Source organism: Talpa europaea (genome assembly GCF_964194135.1).
Source record: "Talpa europaea genome assembly, chromosome: 1".
Classification (NCBI taxonomy): Eukaryota; Metazoa; Chordata; class Mammalia; order Eulipotyphla; family Talpidae; genus Talpa; species Talpa europaea.
In genome coordinates, this window is record NC_140073.1 from 131,808,215 (window position 1) to 131,831,673 (window position 23,459).

Sequence of the window (23,459 nt, forward strand, 5' to 3'; positions counted from 1 at the left end):
GATTGAACTTGTGCAGCAGTGGCTGCTGGTAGCTTCTGAGTGCTGCGACTTAACCCCTTGCGCCACCAGGGAAGCTCCTTCATGGTTAATTATAAGCAGTTATCCAGTGCCACTTCCAGTGGAGTGCCATGGATCTCAGACTTGGTGAGAATGTAACATTCAAGTTTTCACTTAAGTTTTCACAAGACAGGCCAAACTGGCACTCTCCAATTCAGAGAAGTTTGGGAAAGTGCTCTGGGTGAAATAAACTTTCCTTTCTACCCCATCCTCAAAGTCCAAAGAAATAACATGCTGTAAAGGCCGGACTGGGCACAGTGCAGGTTTTCTGATCCCATGCAGACCGGGTAAAGGAGGAGTCAGAGTCCTCAGTAGTTTTGCAGGTTTTTTATTTGGGGTTCACCAGGCATATGGCAGGCAGGGGTGCTGGCTGGGGGGCTGGGAGGCTGGCAGGCCTCCCAGCCCCCAGCAAGTCTTTACTCTATCTGGGCTATCTGGCGTTCGTTCTGCTGCTTCTCGGCTTCTGCTTCGGCTTCTGCTGCTGCTACTTCGGCTTCTACTGCTGCTGCTGGCGTCCCCGTGACGCCGCCCTTAAAAAGCACAGTCTTTGCTCAGCTGAATCCCATCTACCTGTGCCCACACCCTATTCCAGGTGCCCGCCATCAGGCATGCATTCAGGACAAGGATCCATCATCTATCCTGATGGCGGAAGGGTAGAAAAGCCTGATATTTTCTTTACCCTACACATGCCCAGTAAGTCTTTGAGAAATTGAATTAGACTTCAGAGCTCTAGGGAAGTAGAAGCATCTTTAAGGGTTACAAAGTGTACCCACTCCCAGAATCCAAAGAAAGAATAAAACGTCAATGCTTGTTTGTTTCCTAACATGGTGGGTCTCAACTTGAGAGTGAATCAGAACTACCTGGAAGACTTGTTAAAGTATAGCCTTCTGAGCCCCAACCCCAGAGTTTCTGATTCATTAGCTTCAACTGAGGTCTAAGAATTTGCCTTTTCAATAATTCTAGATTCTCTTCTGATGGTCCAGGGAACACTCCTTCACATCCACTACCCTGAGTCTTGCTACTAGGATTTGTGTCTCTGAATTTGGCAGTCACTGAATTTAATCTGTTCTTTAAAAAATAATGGGGGTAGGAAGGTTGGCAGGAAAATTTTAGGCAGCTTCACAGTGACCGGCAACACTGATTATCAAATCTGATTCCCCAGATTCAAATCCTGGCTCCAACATTTACTGTGTGACCTTGAGTGAGTTACTGAACTTCTTTGGGCATCTTTTTTTCTTCATCTGTAAAATGGGGATATTAATAATACTTACAGCATAAGGCAGTTGTAACATAAAGTGGTTAATGTGATGTGTTTATGAGTGCCTAGCACAGAGTAAGTGCTCTGTAAAGGTTAGTGATTAGTTTGTTCCTTCAACATCTAATTTTTAGCAGAGGAGGGCTTCTCTTGGGAGATTGAGTCCTCTGCTTAAGTCCTTTTGCTTAAATAAGGTGTGAGCTGCTGACCCGATCTGAATAAAAGTCTCCCCAGCCTCTGCTTTCCATCAACTACTATGTGGCAGTAGTGGCTTAATCCCTTAGGTGTGGCAAGACTAAAGATTTCTTAGGAGGAGTGAGAGCTTTGGGGAGCCCTGCATGAGATGCAGGGGTCCCTAATGAGTCACCTGAAACAACTGGAAGCAAGCACAAAAGGCAGCTCTTCAGAAACCCTTAGACTCACACGTGACTCTGTAGAGAGAAATTCTCCTGGTTGTTAAAAGTCACCAAAAGGCGTGTTTGTGATCTGGGGCTCTCATCCATAGACAAGCGAGAAAGCAGAAAAGCCAAAGAATAGTAAAGACTTAAAGAAAAGCTGCTCTCACAAAGTAGAGAAATCTGAACGCAGGGACTCCTCAGGTACCAGGTTTTGTTTTTTTCCGAGGGGGGGGGTAGTTAACTTGGAGAGGAAAGAGGAAAAATGGGCCCGCTGTCACTATCACAGCAGTGGCTTCTCCCCTCCCCAGCTCCTGGGCTGCCCACCGTAGAGAGGTCCTTCCCACCTGTGGCCGCTAAACCCCTTACAAAAGAACTCCTTGCTGCTGGTCCTTCCCAAAGAGCTTTTCTCTGAGACACATCTTTAGTCTTTTCTTCTCTGTGGTAGCTTGTGATGTCTCTCCACACTAGGACCTCCTGTGGACTCCAGGCCTAGCTGGAGACTTGCAGCCCAAGGAAGTATGAAATCTGCAAAACAGTTCCCCCTTCGCCTCTAGGGAAAAGGAGGGAGGCAAAGGCCTGAAGTGCAACCCAAATAATTTAATCTTTCAAACTATAAAGTCTGTCTTTTGGCTTGTTTTCTGCAAAAGCCAAAAAAAAAAGGAAGTCGTTTTTGGCTCTTGCTTGGAAGCAAGACAAGATACTAGGTGCTTTATGTACCTTTGTCTCATTTTGTCCTCACGTCAGCCTAATGAGGTAAAGTGCATTGTCCCTATTTCATAGATGAGGAAAATGAGCCTCAGGGAAGGTAGGAACTTGCCCCAGTTCACACAGCCAGTAAAGGAAGGGACTGAAATATGAACCCTGGCTTCCATGCCTGCAAGTCCTTGGCCCTTTAAGAGTTGTATCTCCATCCATGTGTTTCTCGTTAGCAAATTATTACAAAGAGGGGAAAATATAAAATTATGGCGGTGTTTTTTAAAGCCAGCATGAATCTTGGAGATTATTTATAGAGTCTCGGAGTCTCTCTGTGTTCGGAGATGACAGTGTCCCTCTTCTCCAGCGCAGGGAGGACACCTCTCCCCTTTGAGTCTCATAACTGCTGCAGGGAAGAAGGGGTATATCAGAACATCCTTCCTTCAGCCACCGCTCTTCATATCCCTTTCACTTAAAATATTCAGCATGCCAAGGCACCTAATTGCGGGGTGGTGTATTCTGAATCCTGTCAATTGATAGAAACCAAGCTAAAGAGAATGGTTACCTCCTAGGAGAGTGAGGAAAATGGGATTGTATATGAAAGTGACTATCATTTCTGAATTGTTTTATTCTAAATGTGTCTCAGATTTGGCAAATTGTTAATATTTTACAAAGCTAGTCTGTAAGTACATGGGTAAATCATTCAGTATTTGTCCTTACACTCCATATTCTTAAGAGTTAACAGATTTGTTTAAGCAGTTAAAAGCTGTATGTTATTACTCAAAGTACTACCCTAGTTTATTCCAATACTTATTAAATACCAGGTTAATTTACTAGAGAAAAACTAATCACTCTTCTTTGAGCCACAGCCCAGAACTGACAGGTTTTTTCAATACTAATCAAAATGGTGCGATTACAGCATGGAGGAATGTCAGCTTTTCTCAATACAAACACGCCCTCTGCTGGCCCTATTGTGCCCTCTCCCAAAGTTCAAAATAAGAGCAACGAGAGTATTCAGTGAGTTTTTTTCTAAGCCAGCTATGGTAGGTGGGGGGAAAAAACCTCTCAGCATTCCCCTCATCATAAAAATACTTCAATCTGTTAATATTATTTATTACCCAAGAAAAAATAAATTTCAAGGTAGTGCCCCAGTCAACTTTCCCAATCTCAGCAGCCTTGAGCATGGGCAGCTCTGACCCACTCTGATATGTGAAGCTGTACTTAATGTTTGAGAATCACAGAAGGGAACTCAAGCTGCAAGGAAGCTCCTGTGATGGAGTTGGTAACAATGATCAAACACTGCTTGATCCTTAATGGGATGACAGGTGAACCTTTTGAAATCTTTAAAATTGTAACACCTTTAAACAAACAAAATTGAGGAAAAGTTAACTCATGCAAGACTTTTCTGCTCAAAGAAAAAGAGAGAGGAGGGCCTCCCTGGTGGCACAAGGGGTTAAGACAAAACCTATGAAGCTATCTGAAACCACTGCAGCACGAGTTCGATCCCCAGCCAGCCAGGGAGCTACCCACATGACGCAGCAGACCGCTCCTGACATGCCCTCTGCTCCCCTCAGCAGTGTGCTTCAGTCAATATGCCTGTTTTGTTCCCCACTCTGTCTCTGGTGAATCCTCTCACCCCCCACACCCCTGGCCTGTACCCCAGCTCTTGTATGTATAAATAAATCCTTAAAAAAAATAGCTTCATAGTGCTGAGACTTAACCCCTTGCACCACCACGGAGGTCCTAAAGAAGTCTTTTACTGGGCCTCCCTGGTGGCAGGGAGAGGCTGTTCACAGCCTCTGCAGGGTGGGTTCGATTCCCAGCCAGCCAGGGAGCTACCCACATGGCACAGCATACCTCTCCTGTCTTGCCTGCTGCTCCCCTCAGCAGTGTATCTCAGTCAGTCTGCCTGTTCTGTTCTCCCCTCTGTCTCTGGTGAATCCTCTCACCCTCCTGCACCTCTGGCCTGTACCCCAGCTTTGTATAAATTTAAAAAAAAAAATTTTTTAAGTCTTTTACTTTTCTTTTGTGTTGAGTTAGTAGCCACCTCCCCAACTAAAAGTTAAGTTCCCTGAGACCAGGGTATGTGTCCATCCAACTCATTACTATATTCTCAGCACCTAACACAATACCAGGCATGTGGAAAATCTTTAATAAGCAAGTAGTAATGACCATTTCCTCAGAGTATAAACTAGTACAAATTTCTGGAGAAAAATTTGGCAATAGACACAATGCCTTAAAGGCTATACATTTATCATTCAATAATCATATGGGCCTCCCCTGGTGGTGCAGCGGTTGAGTGCTGGGTTGCGAAGCTGCCCGCAGCCTCTGCAGCGCCAGTTCGATCCCCAGCTGCTCCCCGGCCACCAGAGGAGGGTCCCACATGGCGCACAGACCTCTCCTGCCACCCGCTGCTCCCCTCAGCAGTGTACTTAGGTCCCTCTGCCTGATCTGCTCCCTGCTCTGGCTCTGGTGAATTCTCTCACCCTCCCGTGCTTCTGACTGTACCCAGTGCTCATATAAATAAATAAATAAATCTTTAAAAAATAATAATAATAATAATAATCATAGACAGGGACAAAATTTTTTACAGTTATAAAATTTTGAAACAATCTAAATTTTAAAAGCTATGTGTATGGTTAACAATTATTCTATATCCATATGATGAAATGCTGTTAAGAATATTGAATAATATGGGCAATTCTAATAACATAAGATTGATTAAAAATACATAGACATTATTTTGTTTATTCTACTAAAATATGAATGCATATTTATTATATAAACATGAATACACCAGAATATTTGCAGTAATTGTATGTGACTAGAGAGATGAAAGATGAAGTTTTTTGTTTCTTTGTTTGTTTGATTGATTCCTATTGTTTTTACCAGATACCAGCATTATTTTAGGCACTGCATTTGTATTCATATATTTCGAGTTAATTTTTTTAAGCAGTTTTATTATTTTCCCCAACTACCCACTGTTGGTAATTCCTAGCATCTCATTACTAGCAATAAGTTGATACAAAAGCATGTTTCTTCTTTTGAATTATTTCCTTATGATAAATATCCAGGAGTGAGTCAAAGACTGGAACATTTTTCTAATTCCTGATACCTACTGTCATATCACCTTCCTGAAGGGTCTCACTGGTTTTAATGTCACTTGCTATGTGCCAGCACTAGTTTGTGCTAATTTCCTAGGTATAACATTGTTCCAATTTGTATGCCGTTAACTACTTACCTGGTAGACACAGTCCCAGGTCTGGGGTCATTGCCTGCTGTCCTTGCTGATTAAGGATGTTCCTTGTCTTCACAGACCCAGAGTCAGGGAGTCTGACCCTTGGTCCTCTGAGTGCTTCCCTGGCTGGGCACATGCAGCCCCCTACGGCAGATATTGTCCAAAAGGTGTAAGTGTTAAAAGCTCAAAAGATACTGACTTCTCTGCTTTTATTTTGTTTTCGTTTTTAATTTTGTTTGTTTCTGAGAGGCATTAAGATTCTCTCTGACAGACAAAATTAAACTACTATTGAGGAAACAAAGATTCTTGGGGAGGATTATAGGGTGACATGTTTCCTACATAAATCATAGTTTTGGCTGAGTGAGTGAGCAGTGAAGTTTAATAGTGTGGAATAAGCTTTCTCCATTTATTCATTATCTGAGGTTCACAGACATGCCCAGAAAGCTGAAGGTCTTCACTCAACCACAAGTCCAGGATAAGCAACCTAAAAACTCAGGTGGCATTTAAAAAGGTGAAGCACACTTATTTGAGATCAAAGAATTGTAATTTGGGGTACAGAGATTCAGGAAGAAACCTAGACTATGCCCCCAGGGGGACAAAATCAGAACTTTTCATGAGAGGAAGGTAGAGGAACATTAGTGGTTAAAGAGTTGAATGAGGGCCTCCCTGGTGGCACAAGGGGTTAAGCACTGTGCAGTGAAGCAATCTGCAGTTTCTGCAGCACAGAGTTCGATCCCGAGCCGGCCAGGGAGCAACCAACTGGCGAAGCAGACCTCTCCTGCCTCGCCCACTGCTCCCCTCAGCAGTGTGTTTCAGTCAGTCCATCTGTTCTGTTCCCCACTCTGTCTCTGGTGAATCCTCTCACCCCCTGCATCTCTGGCCTGCACCCCAGCTCTTGTATGCATAAATAAATAAATCTTAAAAAAAAAAAGAAAGAAAAACAATTTAAAAAAAGAGTTAAATGAGAACTACGATTCTGGTGGTAAATATAAAGTAGTATGTACAGACGTTGGATTAAAAGACTGCACACCAAAAACCTCCATATAATATTGTAAGTCAGTATTACTTCAATTTTAAGAAAGTAAAAGCTGAATTGTGTTAGCAAGTGTCACTATTCTTGGCAATACACTGTTGGTTACTGATTCTATTCTCTGGCAAAAGGTCCATAATCATCAGTTCTCATGATCTGGATGACTTCTCAACAATTGGCTTAATAGTTCTTAAATCAATTGATTTTTGGCCTAGTTCAAAGATCTCTGACCTAGTTCATATCTGACAGGTAATGCAGGTTCTCTATAATGGCTGATTGGCTCCATTTTTAAAATGACCCCATAAATGTTATCTTTCCACAACATTCACTCAGCTCTGGGTAAGGTAAACAATTCAAATACTAATGAAATCTAACATGTGTTAAGTGTTCACTGTGTGCTCACTCTGAACTCACTGACCAGTAGTTCAGCCAATATTCAAACCCAGTCACACCCGGTACCATTTGAACCCACCTCCACCAAGAAGTATAGACTGCTGTGACCTCCGATGAGTTCCAATAACTGGAGGACCTGCCTTCCTCTGCCTCATAGGATTTGGATTCCTGCTGAATCAGAAAGGCTTTGTGTTCCCCAGAACAAAGAAAGAAGGGCAGTTGGCAGCTATATGAAGAATTCGTGTTTTTTTTTTTAACTTATATATTTCATTGTTTCCCACATGGATTTAAACATACAACTCTACACACACACACACATGCAAAGATGAGATACTCAAAACAAAAAAAAAAAATTAAATCAGGAGGAAGAGAAAGAAGAGCATAACACCACATAAAAGATGTTATAGTCATTGTGACTAAAGTTCAGACTTTCAGACGTGATACAGAGATTTCTGAACGTGAAAGAGAAAAAAATAAAAAGAGCAACATGATCAAGTTTGTGTTTCTCATTTGCCAAATACCTGTTCCTCAGGGGAAATAAAGTTTTTCCCAGTGCTAAATTCTAAAGGATACTTCTATGAGTTTTTATAGAGTGACACTGAATGATTTAAAGACTCATATATTTACAGGAAATTCCATTTGCCTCATTCAACAAATATGTCTCAGGTTTCTATACTAAGGCCCTGTGCTTGCATGGCACAGTAAATATAAGCTGATTTAGCTAGAAACTAAAGTGCCCATTTTAGCAGTGAACTTAATGTAGTACGTACACGTTTATTTTCAATGATGAACACCTGAAACTTATAATGTTAGAAAGCAATGTTACTTCAATAAAATTTTTTTTCAATAAAAAGTGAAATTCTCAGAACCAAGGCCTGGCACACATCAGCTGTGGCTGCTGCTGTTACTGGAACCCATGTGATTATTTTTTAGTGACCTTTTTACCCAGATATTGTAAGTCAGTTCTCCTCAAAGCTCATGATCAGTGACAGCAATTCTACAAGGGATCAAGCATACACAGCACACGGCCTTTTGTTGACTGAATTTGATCAAGAATAGAACTCAGAGAGAATAAAAGAATAGATGGATAGTTGCATGTTCCAAAGACAGCCTTTCTTTTTAAAAAAAAAAAAATTTACTTTATTTATACACACAAGAACAGGGGTATAGGCCAGAGGTGTAAGGGTGAGAGCATTCACCAGAGACAAGGTGGGAAGCAGAACAGGTGGCTCTACTGAAATACACTGCTGAGGGGAGCAGCAGGCGAGACAGGAGAGGTCTGTTACACTATGTAGGTCAGCTCCCTGGCCAGGGATCAAACTCATGCTGAGATAGCTTGATAGCACTGAGACTTCACCCCTGCGCCACCAGGGAGACCCCCAAAGACAGTCTTTGTTAAAGGCCACCTTTTTTTTTTCAACTAAGACTTTGACTAAGAAGAAATGTCAGTAAAATAATTCAACGTCATTCCATTAAAAACATTAATATGCACCCAGAGAGGTAAACTTTCTTTCTCCTTAAGTTTTAAGATTTACTCAGAGAGAAACCCAAAAGGGAAGGCTGACCTGGCTGGTGACCTTATGCAGTAAAACGAGATAAAAAGAGAGCTGACCGAGTATGTAAAATGCCCACTACAGGGGCCTCCCTGGTGGCGCAAGGGGTTAAACGTCAGCACTACGAAGCTGGCCTGCACCCAGCTCTTGTATGCATAAATAAATAAATCTTTTTTAAAAAATGTCCACCAGAGGGCCTGGCAGAGAACTGGCATTTAAATGATGTTTGTTCACACTTCCTGTCCTTTGTCCACCAGTGGTTACTCTTTGTTTCTGTTGGTTTGTTGTTTTTGAAGGGGCAGAGATCATGATACATACCATCTACACAGTGGACACCCAGGACATGGAACTCAGTCACCAGAGAGATTGAGTCCTGTAGATACATCTCTTCTTCCAAGAGAAAGAGAAGGGAAGGCTGAACCAAAACTGTTCAACCAGCGAGTTGCAGCCAGCATCGGTCATGTGCGTATAAACACCTAGGAATTTGATGCAAAAGCCTTAGCTGGATGGTGCTCCATCAGGGCCACCATACAGATGTGTGTTGATTGCTTACTATACAAGAGCACCTAGGAAAGAGGGCAAGTGGGAGCAGAAACTTGGCTATGGTCTGCTACCTTGCCCTACACACCAGTCTTGGGATGCAGTTTTCTGAAGGACCAGGCACCCATTTTTAATTCTTTTTTTTTTCTTTTTATATTCCCCATACAATTGCAACCCCCTGATTTTGACCCCAATCCCTCCTTTCCCCCCCCAAAATGTGTCTGTGGTTCATAGTTGTTTGTTGATTTTGATTTTTTTCTTTCTTATAGTTATTCTTTTTCCTGGTCCCTTATTTAAGTTTTCTAGATTCCTGCTATGAGTGAGACCATATGGTATTTTTCTTTTTCTTTCTGGCTTATTGCGCTGAGCATGATCCCTTCCAGCTCCATCCATGTTGCTGCAAATTACATGTGTTTATCTTTTTTGAATGCTGAGTAATATTCCATTGTGTATATGCACCACATCTTCTTGGTCCAGTCATCTATTTTTGGGCATTTGGGTTGTTTCCATAGCTTAGCTATTGTAAATTGTACTGCTATAAACATAGGGGTGCAGGTGCTCTTTGGAATTGATGTTTCTGTGTCCTTTGGGTAAATACCCAGGAGTGGAATTGCTGGATCATATGGAAGCTCTATGTTTAGTAGGTTGAGGAATCTCCACACAGCTCTCCATAGTAGTTGGACCAGTTTGCACTCCCACCAACAGTGCAGGAGAGTTCCTTTCTCTCCACATCCTCGCCAACATTTGTTGTTGCTAGTTTTTTTAATATGTGCCATTCTCACTGGTGTGAGATGGTATCTCATTGTAGTTTTGATTTGCATTTCCCTTATTGCAAGTGACGTTGAACATTTTTTCATATGCCTGGTGGCCATTTGTATTTCCTCTTTGGAGAAGTTTCTTTTTAGCTCTTCTGCCCATTTTTTGACTGGATTATTTTCTTTGTTTTTGTTGAGTCTCATCAGCTCTTTGTAGATTTTTGTGATCAGTCCTTTATCATTGGTGTTGGGTGCAAAAATTTTCTCCCAGTCGGTGGGGTTTCTCTTTGTTTTGGTTATTGTCTCTTTTGCTGTGCAGAAGTTCTTTAATTTGATATAGTCCCAGCTGTTTATCTTTGCCTTCACTATCACTGCTTTGGGTGATGTGTCTGTACCATTTTTAATTCTTACAAAGGTGCTAAAAGGAAACCGGTTTCCCTACATTCACACTGCTTCTGATACCAAATGTGTGGAGGTTTTTCCACTCAACCAATTCTCCAAGTCTCCAGACACCAACTGGGTGTTCTCACAATTCAATTCTGACACTATCTACCCAGAGTTAACACAGACCTCACAGATTAAGGTCTCCAGTGACATAAGATTGCCCCCATTACAGACATCAATCTGAAGTCCTGGGTTGCCTTTTATACTACTATACAGGGTCTAAACGGGGATTCCCACAATCCACTTCTTGGATTTAGTAATTTGTAAGGCTCATAAAACTCAGTAAACATTTACTGTTACTGATTTATTACAAAGGATATTAAAAGATACAAATGAACTGCGAGATGAAGAAATACATTGGGTCCCAAGCACAGGAGCTTCTGTCCCTGTGGACTAAGTATGATTGGTTAAATCATTAGTGGATCATAATTAATTCAACCTCCAACCCCTCTCCTCTCCTCTGCATTTGGGGGTATGGGACTGAAAGTCCCAAAACTCTAATCACATTGCTGCTTCCCAAGCAACCAGCCTCACCTCCTCCTTAGGGCCTTTCCAAAATCACCTCATTAACATAATCTCAGGTGCGGTTGAAAGGCCTTGTTATGAATAACAAACATACTCCTTTCATCTTCATGCTCCAGAAAGGACCAGGGATTTAGGAGGTCTGTGCCAGGAACCAGGGCTGAAGACCAAATCAATATTTATTACATTACAGTATCACAGGTTCTGAGGAGTAGCCATGGCCCACTTTGTCGTCCTCTCAGGAGGAACTTCCATACAGTCCCAGTACATGGGGAAAAGTGAAAACAGACATGGCTGGGGTGATTTTTCCAGAAAATCAACAAATGATGCAGCTGTGAATAAAGCTGGGTTTCATTTAAACTAAGTAACCACTGATTGTGGCAACATCAATCTATCAAAGGTAAAAACCACTTTACTTTGATCCAGTCCTGTCAACCATGATTTAGCTTCAAAAAAAGGAGGCAGATCGTAACATGTATTCTTTTCCTCTTTTCTCCTATGAAATTATCCCTCACTATTTTAAATCAAAAGCGGTGAGCTTTTGGATCTCCCCACCAGCTCCACCCTCTCTAAGACTCATTCTTCTGCTTCATCTGAAATTTGCATGAATTCCATTCTAAACCATTCTGTCACCTTTTTAAACATAATCTTCCTTTGATGGCATTTTATGTTTTGGGTTTTTTTTTTTTCCTTGTTTCTTGTATGTATCATGGTCCTTTTCCTTAATTTTTTCACCTTTAGGAGATGGACTATATTGACAAAGCCAAGAGAAAGAAAAGAACAAAGACAGACAAGTCCAAGGCACCCAAAGGGGGAAAAGAAGGAAAGGTCCACAGGGAAGCAGAGGCTGCAGTTGGTAAGGGATTGAGCCACCAGGAACAACCCAGGGAAGACTCCAATTGGGGCCAGGAGGTGTCACAGAGAATCAGCATGGATTTTACTGGATAATCTCTGTTTTGATTTTCCTGGTCTAGCACAGGCAAAGCAGTGGGCAGCCTTACTTCATGTCAATGTCTTAGGGGATGGGATAGAGGAAATTAAGGATGCCCAGAAATCTGCAACCAACAAGAGGAAACAATAATAACACCTTTTTACTGACACTCACTGTATTGTGAGCTCTGAAATCCCATGAGATCTCCATAAAGTGCTAGTTATGTCATGTGGAAGATGAGCCTCAGAGGGGTTAGGTGACTTACATAGGAGTAAACAGGTTGAATAGTAAAGTTACTGCCATTTGACCCTGAAAGCATACTAGTACCACTGTCTCTATGAACTAATAACTACACTGTAATCTGAGAACTGCGCAGGGAGAGCATTTAGAAGGGAAAGAGTGCAACAAGTTCTGAATGCCCCAGCTACCATTTTCCTTCTTGGTTCCCTGTGTTGTACTTTACAAGGAATTCAGATTCCTATGCTCCTGAAAATTTTCTTGAGCCTAAAACCTATAGCCATCCTTCCCTGGCCACACGATTCAAGAGTCCCTCCAAGCAAATCAAAGACTGATGGAAGGAATGACATTGGGTAGTCTCCTTGGCTAGATACAGGTCTAGCCAAGATTTGAGGTTTGCTCTTTAAAGCCCTGATGAGTTTACACTGCTGTAGTTCGTTATCTGGGTAGCATCAGCAGGACTGGGGAGAGGAAATCCTTGAGGCCTCCAGAGGTGAACTGAGGAAAAGTCCTTAGAGCATGGAAGGTTTAAATATTGCCAGGTTACAGAGCTGACTGTACAAGCCAGACTCTAGTGACATGACTTTTCAGCTGTGCCTTTAGATCCAGCTGGAGAGTCTTTCCCTGGCCTTAGGTTCTAACCTAAGTGAAACAACTTCTGTAGTAGCACAGCTGCTGAATTACACTTGATCCAAATAGGAACAGGGAATTTCTCAAAGGGTGGTCTGTGGACTTTCTCAAACCCTTGGAGTGGTTGTTAAAGTAATTATTCCTATATTATCAGACGCTGGGAGTGGGGCTCAGGAACCTGCCCCCCAAGTGATTCCACTGCACACTCTAATTTAAAATATCATATTTAATGAACTACATCTCTGTCCCCAATTGTCTTCATCCAGAGAAATCAAAGGAATCAAAGGCTGAAAAGAAATCAGAGCTAATTCGCAAAGAAAAGAAAATGGGAGTCAAAAGAGAAAGGACACAGAAGGAAAGGACTCAAGAGACAGCAGCAGGATCTGATGTTACCAGCACTAAGGAAGGGGAAGACACCTCAGAGAGAGATTTCTTCCCTTCAGATTCTCCTGGAGAGAACTCTGGGCTTTCCCCCAAAAATGATATTCATGAAGGTCAAGTGTCTATTGATGGAAGATTATCATCCACCCAGATGGTAACTGTCCCTGGAAACATGGCATCTGAAGAAGAGAAAAGCCATGAGGATCCTTCCAAGGTAGGGTCCAAAGTTATCATCTTGGCCAGAAGAATTTCTGACCTCATTGGTGCAGCTGCCCAGGATTAAATTACAGTTACTGAAACAGTTATATCACATAATGGTTTTGTTTGTTCTGCTTTGTTTTGTTTTTTTTTTTAACATTTATTTATTTATGTATACAAGAACTGGGGTGTAAGCCAGAAAGGATTCACCAGAGAGAGCAGGGAACAGAGCAAGCAGACTGACTGAAATACTGAGGGGAGCAACAGGCAAGGCAGGAGAGGTCTGCTGCACCATGTTGGTCCCTGGCTGGCCAGGGATTGAAGTCGTGCTGCAGTGGCTGGCGATAGCTTGATAGCACTGTCTTTAACCCCTCTGCCACCAGGGAGGCCCTGTTTGTTCTACTTTGGTAGCTTCTGGTCCTTTAAGAAGTCAGACCTGATTGAAGACAAAGGGTAGCAAAGCCTTCTAAAATGATGCATTCTGCAAAGCTCCCCAACTGGCCAGAGCCTTGTAGCCACCCCTTTAAAGAGCAGGAATAAGTACAGTATCCTCATTGTTGCAGGGAAGGGTGAATACAGGCCAGTAGAGCCAAGCACATATCCTTAACTTGGCCTATAGCTCATGCATTGTTTCCTCTCAAAGGCTATGGAAAGTCTGCCTCTCCTAACTTACTTTTCTGGGCCATAGGCAACTTAGACATACACATCTGCTTCACATAGTGCTTCTATATGTAAGTCATGGTATCCCATGTATCACATTAGAATGTGATTCTAATGTCAAGTATATAAGAGAAAATCTAGGGAAATAGTGCTTGAAAATTCCTGTAATCAACCAAATATAAAGCCATACAGCTACATCTCTCAATAAGACCAATACTGTCAATTTTTCTTCTGATATTGGTATAGTTCACCATTTCTTCTACTGATAATCACAATTTTCCTGGAATAGATTGCTATTTCTTCTACCATTTCTTCTCTTGTATAAAAAAAGGTATTTTTAAGCACTATAAGCACACTCATAGCCAAGCCTGTGGTTAGAATGACCTAAGTAATACATGTGTGTGGTACAACTCTGCTGAATCTCATTTATAGTTAACACTTGAGAGCCAAGGGTGATTAGTCCCATTTTAGACCTAGAAATTGAGGCTTAAATGTCTGTTGCCAGAAGTTACCCAACCATTGAGTGCTAGAGCCAAGACTTAAACCCAGGCTTTTGACTCCAAAACCAGAGTTCTCGTCACTATTTTAAATAATTATATATTTATTTTCTAATCCATAGTCCTCCATAAAAGGATTTCAGAAAGAATTTCCCTTTTTAGTTCTCCATTCTCCTAGCTGTATAGATTATGGACTTCTGCTTTGCATAATAGATGAACAATTTAACCTGTGTGCAAAACTTTTCTGAGCCCACTAGGTTATCAAAATTTTTTTAGATTTATTGTCCATCCATAGCACCATGTTGCTTCTGCAAATGCTAAAAAGAAAAAAAAGGAAGTTTTCCCCTGAGTTGGATACACATGAAGAGTTGCCTTTCAAGTCTCTCCCCATGGGCATATTTCTGACAAAGGAGGGGGTACCAGGGAGAAGAAAACTATGACATTTCTCACATAAACCAAGAACTTTTAATGGAATAAGTGGATTTGTAGAGAATAAATGCAAGTCCAATATACCGATACCTAAGACTATCTCTGGCAAAATAGCCTTTATGTAGAACACATGGTTCCCAGCCCTGGCTTCACATTAGAATCACCCCAGGAGACTTAAAACTAGTCTCCTTTCATTTGTCTTTATGCACTGGCCTCCAGTAATTTTTAAAAGCTCCTTGTGTAAATTGAAAGTACAGCTAGGATTGAGAACTCTAGTCACAATTATGATCATATTTTCATATTAACAACCAATCCTAGTAACAGCCCCAAGAGGAAGGAAATGTAAGAGAAATTCAACTGTGATCACCAAATCCTAAGAAGAGAGAGACAAGGTCCAGAACCCAGGCTGGCCCCTGGCAGAAGAGTTGATGCAGATTAGTCAGAATGTGGAAACCACTTCCACCTCTGATTGGAGACAACAGTCTGGGGAGGAAAAGGGGCGCATTCTGAGACATGCTTATGGGTGATCACCACACTCTCCCTGTCCTCTGCTTGCTTAGGCCCTCCTCGCCAAGAGGGAGCACCAGGACAGGTTACGGAGAGAGAGGGCTGAGAGGAGACGGTTGGAGGTGGAGAGGAAGAGAAGGGAACAAGAAGAGCAGAGGCGACTCCAGCAGGAGCAACTGGAAAGGGCAGAGAAGATGAAGGAGGAGCTGGAGCTGGAGCAGCAGAGACGCAGAGAAGAGATCCGGTGGGTGGAGCAGGCACAAAGGACACGGTCATGTTAGGAAGCAGAAGGAAGTCAGATCCAAGGGGAAAGTTTGGATCTGAGGCTCATGTCCTAAATTAAATGGCAAGTCTCGTTTTTCTCTATATTTAGTTATCCTAGGAACAACTTGCACCAAAGATAAAATATAATGTTTTGTCTGTTGGTGGGGGGGGTTACTCCACATAGTTATTCATGGAATCTTCTTGGGAAGACTTTAGATTCAGCCCATCAAACTTATGTTCAGCTCCTGTCACCTCTGCATTACCCCTTCAAAGGCCTTGATTCATTTAATCATCACAACCCTGTGAGATGGGAGTTTCAAAATCCGTTTTATAAGAATGGAAAATGAAACTCTGGGAATCTCCCTGAATTCAAAGCTGTGTGTAAAACTTCTAAGCTTCTAGTTCCAGGCCATGTTGTTCTCCTCCAAATTAGATTGTCCCTGTGGCCTGTGGGCTGCATAACCTCCATAGGGCACTGTCCACTGGCTTGTCTCCCAAGGATGCCCCAGTGCTTTCTGCCATTTTCCTGATCATCACTGTTTCCTCAGCTTGATGAAACAGAGAGTTGAGGAAGAACGGCAGCGCAAGGAGGAGGAGGAGAGAAGGCAGAGGCTCCAACTACAAGTGGCCCAGGAGAGAGCCTGGCAGCAACAGGAGGAATTCCGGAGAAAACTGCAAGAACTGCAGAAAAAAAAGCAGCAGGAAGAAGCCAAGAGGGCTGGTGAGGGAGATTTTGATGCTCTCTGCATCTCTAGTCTATCTGGGGCTGACATATTTTTATCGCACTGTGGGTATTCATTTGACTCCCCCGTTATTCCTATCTTTATTATGTGAAGCATTCCTAAGTATATAAACCTTTTTTCCAAGATGATTAACATGTGTGACTATAATCAGTTAGAGAGATCAAAATAAAAGTCACTGTGGAGGGCCTCCCTGGTGGCGCAGCGGTTGAGCGCTGGGTTGCGAAGCTGCCCACAGCCTCTGCAGTGCCGGTTCGATCCCCGGCTGCTCCCCGGCCACCGGAGGAGGGTCCCACATGGCGTGCAGACCTCTCCTGCCGCCCACTGCTCCCCTCAGCAGTGTACTTCGGTCCTTCTGCCTGCTCTGCTCCCCGCTCTGACTCTGGTGAATTCTCTCACCCTCCCGTGCTTCTGACTGTACCCAGTGCATGTATAAACCAAACAAACAAACAAACCAGCAAACAAATAAATAAAGCATGCCTCTATTAAAAAAAAAAAAAGTCACTGTGGAAAGTCCTGGGTCCCATTCCCAATTTATTAATCTCCTGAATGGGGATTCTGCCCCTCCCTTTCCGTATGCACAGCAGCCTCCTAAACTAGCTGCATAGTCCTGGCCCTTGCTTCCTCCCCTAGCAGAAAGAAACAGCATCTGGAGAGCTTGAGCAGTCTTGCAGGTGCTGATGTGTGGAATCCCTATACTTTACTTTTGAGGAAGCAGCAGGAATTTCAGCAGATGACACTTTTTAGATTGGTCAGTCCAGAGAACTAAGTTTCTCCAGACCCAGCCTCTGACACTCCTCCTCAACCCACCTCCATACCACTCCAAGAGCACATGAGACACGGAAAATTCAAGAATTTGTATTAATTGCACAGGGTACTGCACACAGTAGGTACTTGAAAAAGAACTCAAATTAGTAAATTAACTCTAAAGTAATCTCAACAGAGGATCCAGCAGCTTCCTGACAGGTAAACTGCAGAATTTCTAATGGGAATCACAAACATTACATGGTCAAAAAATTGTTTTCTCTGACAATGAAACCCCTGCTGAGTCCACCGGCCTTTTCTATTCTACAGAGGAAGAGAGGCAAAGACAGAAGGAATTGGGAATGCAGTTAGCAGAAGAACAAAAACGCCTGATGGAAATGGCTGAAGAAGAACGGCTGGCGTACCAACGGAGGAAACAGGAAGCTGAAGAGAAGGCTCGGCTGGAAGCAGAGGAGAGAAGGCAAAAGGAGGAGGAAGCCACAAGGCTTGCTCTGGAGGAAGCCATGAAACAAGCCCAGGAGCAAGCCAGGTACTGGATACCCATGTGGGCAATAGTTGCCCTAGGGGGATTGTTCAGGAATTTGAGCATCTGGTCATAGTACTAGGACTAGCTTTGCACTGACTTTGGACAACTAAAGTTTTTCCACACCTTCATAAGCACAGTTTGGAAGAAAAAGATTGTCTCGCTACAAGTATCAGAATTTTCTCCAAGTCTTAAGGAATCTGTACTTAAGTTGAAATGGGGTCTCAAGATCGTCTGTCTCAGTCCTCAGGAGTACAGATGAGAAAGATGAGTTCCAAACAGGGGGAAGGGTCTCGAGCAGGGTCAAACTGTGAGTCAGGAGCAGTGCCAAGACCACACTTAAGATCCTGATTCTGAACCACTGGCTTTCTCACACATTTACTGGATATCTATTACATGCCAAACACCATTCTGCACACTGGAATTCAGGAGTAAGTAAGGAAGACAAATGTCTGTTCCACTATGGAATTCACATGGGATGGGGAAGAGATGAGACAGATTCTAAAGTAAAAACAGCTTTAAAAAAAATTGACAATACAGAGAAAAAAAAAAAATTAATGTGAAAGGATTGCAGAAGGCTCAGTTTAGATTGACTAACCAGGGCAAGATTTCTGAGAAGTGATATTTACGGTAAATTTTGGGAGAAAATATTCCAACAGATAACAGTAAGTTCAAAGGTTCAAAGAAAGGAATGAATGCTGGACTAAAAGAAAATCAGTATGGCTGGAGCTACCCTGTTCAGTAAGTAGCCCCATGAAGTTCACAAGTGAACAAGATACAAATACTTCCAGCTAGGTCAGAGAAGTAGACTAAGACCTGATCTAGTGTGAGCGTTGTCAGGAGAAATAGCACAGACTCAGTAATGGCATTTTCCCTTTTCACACACTTACAATAGTAATGATGATTGCATTTTTGATGATCGACTATTATCAGCTCTTAAAACTTAGTTCCTTTAGTCATCATGGATTTCCCCTCCTTAATGAAAGCAAAAAAGTCATCCTCCTTTAGAACCATCAAAATTGAAGGGTAAAGGAGCACAAACTAGAAAACTATGTGATTGCAATCTTAAGTAATAGTTTACTTAAGAAATATATTTTGAAATGTATTTTTCACAAGTTAAGCTGAATCTAAGTTAATACTTTTTAGGAGACCAGAAAGAGAAAGCAGCCAGAACAATTCTATTTCAAGGTTTTCCACTTAAACTTGAGTTGTTTCTCTTCTGGACTTCCCTCAGATGCCATGTGAATTACAAACCAGATAATTGGGCAAGTCTTGATTCTATTTCAAAATAATGTATCCCATGTATTATAGCAGTAAGGATGGGTTAATAAGTATTGAGAATAATAGCAAGCTGTTAGAGTTCTAATTTCCCATTAAAAGAAAACTGACAAGCTTTATTGAGAATAAGCTAGGCAATTTTGTAAGGTTAATCCAAGTAAAGGAGTGTATGAAACCCAAGTAAAGGAGTGTATGAAAAGCAGAACCTCACTGTACCAAGGGTTAGAAAAATTTGAGGCCAAATGACATTAGTTCATCTCACTTATATGGCATTGACTCAGATACTCTAATTTCTCCACCTTGTTTCCTCATCTCTAAAACAAGGGAGTCACTTTTCCAGCAACTTGAATTTAAGATCTGAGTTACACCTTTCCTAGGAGACTCATATACTATAAACTTTGTATATAAAGTCACTAAGTAAACAGAGTGTGATCATTGAAATGCATTATCAATAGTCCCAAGTCTATCTGATGACCTGTTTGCTTATAAGGGCAATTTCTGGAATGCTTAATAAAGTATTGGGATTGGGGGTGGGGTTGTCTCCTTAGGCAAAAATCTGCTTTGAAGAAACGTCTTCATTTCCAGCAAGAACTCCTTAAGGAAGCCAGTGGCCTGCAGTGGACACACAATATTTCCAGATCATGGGTCTACTCTTATTTCCAGTTATTGCAAATACCCAGACCTTAAGGATAGAAGATAACTAAAAAGTAAGTTGTGATGTGGTGACAAAGAGAAACCTCCTAAGTTTTATACCAAGTCCCATTCCACTTCATCTGGTATACCTCAACCCACACCTAACTTCACTGGGAGCTCCATTCCCACCATCCCTCCCCACCATTACATACTTGATGTAGCCCAAATAAACATTTCACCCAGCTAACTTCTTTCTGTCCTCTGGAACCACACACTGGTGCCTAAAACTGCCCATAATTTCAGTTTAAATTCCAGTTTAACTGCAGTTACTAAAACACTACACATGGTCTTAGGATAGTCAAAGTATTTCATTCAGTCAACGTCTTAAAGAATTGCAGGTACATGAACATTCTGTAAAGCAAATAATTATGAACTAGCTAAAAGAAGCTAATGCATATATTCAAATAAGTTTATCTGTATAAGGCAAAATGGCATCCATTTCTTCCTAAGAATCTAAATTTTAATGTCTATTTAAATGTTCAGAGCCTCCCTGGTTAAGTCTCAGAAGGCGAGGGCCCTCCAACAGCCTGAGTTCCCTGAGTTCAGCCAGGGAACTACCCATATAGGGCACAGCAGGCCTCTCCTGTCTCACCCGCTGCTCCCCTCAGCAAGGTATTTCAGTCAATCCACCTGTTCTGCTCCCCACTCTGTCTCTGGTGAATCCTCTCACCTCCCACACCTCTGGCCTACATCCCACCTCTCCTACGCAAAAATAAAATCTTAATAAATAGTTCATTTGAGCAAATTGGGCTGTCCTCAATATTGAGAGCTGTACTGTCCATTAAGAAACCACATGTAGCTATTTAAGTTAAAGTCAATTCTCCAATCACACTAGCCACATTTCAAGTATTCAGCAGCCGTATGTGGCTACTAGCTACCATATTAGACAACAAAGAGAGTATTTTTGTCATCACAGAAAGTTCTACTGGACCATGCTAAGAGCCCTGAAAATTAAAACTTGAGGTTTTGTCCCTATGTCTTTAAGAACCAACCACTCAGGGCCTCCCCGGTGGCGCAGCGGTTGAGCGCTGGTTGCGAAGCTGCCCGCAGCGTCTGCGGCGCCGGTTCGATCCCCCGGCTGCTCCCCGGCCACTGGAGGAGGGTCCCACATGGCGCGCAGACCTCTCCTGCCGCCCGCTGCTCCCCTCAGCAGTGTACTTCGCTCCTTCTGCCTGCTCTGCTCCCCGCTCTGGCTCTGGTGAATTCTGTCACCCTCCCGCGCTTCTGACTGTACCCAGTGCTTGTGTAAACAAACAAACAACAAAATAAATAAATAAATAAGACATGCCTCTATTAAAAAAAAATTAAAAAAAAAATTAAAAAAAAAGTCGATTGCAAAAAAAAAAAAAAAAAGAACCAACCACTCATAAAATTTTCCTAATTTTAGTCATATTAACTCTATCAAGGCCTTGATTAATGTCTTTAACTTCTTTTTCAATACTTAGTAACTACCATAGAATGATCACTAGAAATTAGAGCACTTTCACAAACAAGATACATAAAAGAATGTTAAAGCAAGCAGTATTTTCCCACAAGTTTCCTTTAACCCTACTACTTCCCTCTATACCAGCTCTAAGAAATATTTGCAGATTCCCTCAAACTTCCCATTAATATTTTTTAAAAAAAAGATTTATATATTTATGCATACAAGAGCTGGGGTACAAGTCAGAGGTGTGGGGGGGTGAGAGGATTCACCAGAGACAGAACAGGCAGATTGACCGAAATATACTGCTGAGGGGAGCACTGGGGGAGACGAGAAGCCTGCTGCACCATGTGGGTAGCTCCCTGGCTGGCTAGGGATTAAACTTGTGCTAAAAAGGCTGCATATAGCTTCAGAGTGCTGACGCTTATCCCCCTGCGCCACCAGGGAGGCCCCCATTAATGCTTCTAAGCTCTCTGCATTATATGAGATATTCAATACTTTATTACAAAATATTTTTAGATGATTGTGCCCAACTGTAGGCTAATGTAAGTGCTCTCAGCACATTTTAAGGTGGGCTCTGATACTTTCTACAGGAAATGTCCCTCTACAATCCAGAAGTCAAGCTGAATTTTTATTTTATATTGCTGTTATTGGACTTACTAGATTTTATGCTTATTTTTAACTTTTTGCTTTATGTCACATTAGAAAGTAAAAAGGTCAAAACACTGGCTAACATAGTGAATTTAAATGTTTTCCCAAGCTTGTAACAACCCTATTTGCACATTCATTCAGTCAGTAATGTTTAATCAGATGTGAAAGGAACATCTCAAATAATTCAACCAGGAAAAGAAGAACACTCAAGAAAGACACCCTTGTGGGGGAAATTACCATTACTGACTTTATCTCCACCCTTCTCTTACAAATGCAGGATGTGCAAACACCGGTAGAGTGGCTACACTAAGTGTTATTCCAGGTCCTTTCCAAATCTGATATTCTATTAAACTGTTGCTGTGAAATGCCTATTTTATCAGCACTACACCAGATAAACACATTTAAAAGCCATAGTGCAACATAGAATTCAATAAACTAAGAAAATTCCCCAGTAACTAAGCTCCACCTAAATGCTGAGAGCCTTCACAACATTCAGAGATACAAACAATGAAGATACCAAACTACATATTTATGCATTCAAATAACTCAAATAGCCAATCAGGTTTGTTACTCAGTCCTGACAGAAACATGCAACTCAATGAGGAATTCCTAGTAATGGGGCTACTTCCTAGTCACAATATAATGATAAAGCTAGTGATAGCCTAAAAACACTAATTTACCTAGACTATAATTGTACTATACAAATAATTTTTCAATTAGGGTTAGATATAGGAATTCACAAGGCAAGCCAATTATCTTTAAATAGGTGATTTGAATAGGGTATGTAAGCTATAACAGCTTATAAAATGTTTGAGATTTACTTGAGAGAGGAATACAGGTTGGAAATACTTGTTCTTCTCATCAGATGATATTCTATTTTGGGATAACATGAAATTAGATTATGACTATGTACAGATAAGGTGAATTCTGTGATTAAAGTGTTAAAAGAAAAAGTTAAGCACTCTAATAAGAACTTATTTGGTATTTTAATTTTATATAAAGTTTAAATATTTTAGAAGGAAATAAAAGGAAAATATAAACAAAATACACCCGATCTAAAGTAAGCAGAAAACATTTTGTAAATTGTTAAAGGGAAAACTGAAATTATCAATATAAATCAATTAAGAATTTTTGTCGTGCCCATTTATTCAACATGATTGGATAACTGTCATGTATATAACACCATACAGGAATGCCAAGTTGTTTGAAAAACAGAACACTGAGTATTTAAGAAAGTATTGAGGCCTTAATGAAATCCTTGATTCAGAAGGCACTTCAGTAATTTTCAGTGCTTCAAATTCAAAGTCATAGCATCATCATTGTACAGAACCAAAGGAAAAATTTATCTGTGCCATGTACAAACAATGATTTCCAGTACTATGCAAAAAAGCCTTATGTGTAGACATTTTCTTTCCATACAGTTAAAAATAAAGTGAACATTAGTACGGTTTTTACAAATATTTTGTTTATTTTAATGAAGCTGGTACAATGTCCATTTAAAACCCATATCCCAGGCCAAAGAGTACAAATAAAATCAAAAAGAGCAGTGTTTTGCTGCATACACTTCTGCATGAATAACTTTAACTGCTAATGAAAACTTTTCTGGGATCTTCTGACAAATTGTTCTTTAATCTTAAAATGCTTTCTCTTCAGTGAAGCCAGCTTTGGAGTTAGTCATTATTCTCACCACATCTGTTATCTCCAACCTGATATTCCTCTTCTCTTGGTCCAGGACCCTCAGACTTTTAAAGTAGCTTCAAGTTAAGGAAAGGTC

General features: G+C 41.4%; 1 protein-coding gene across 1 annotated transcript in view; it reads left to right on the top strand.

The window, feature by feature from the left end:
* The window catches only part of KIAA2012, a gene marked incomplete at both ends in the record, with an annotated part of 103,479 nt that extends 83,874 nt beyond the window's left edge, over positions 1 to 19,605 (top strand). The window contains 8 exons of the mRNA XM_084259511.1: positions 5,720 to 5,810; positions 8,914 to 9,079; positions 11,620 to 11,734; positions 12,943 to 13,271; positions 15,402 to 15,592; positions 16,161 to 16,333; positions 17,427 to 17,646; positions 19,467 to 19,605. Of these exons, the coding sequence (XP_084115637.1) occupies positions 5,720 to 5,810; positions 8,914 to 9,079; positions 11,620 to 11,734; positions 12,943 to 13,271; positions 15,402 to 15,592; positions 16,161 to 16,333; positions 17,427 to 17,646; positions 19,467 to 19,605 (1,424 nt within the window). The remainder of the gene's footprint in view (positions 1 to 5,719; positions 5,811 to 8,913; positions 9,080 to 11,619; positions 11,735 to 12,942; positions 13,272 to 15,401; positions 15,593 to 16,160; positions 16,334 to 17,426; positions 17,647 to 19,466) is intronic.
* Between the last annotated feature and the right edge of the window lie 3,854 nt (positions 19,606 to 23,459).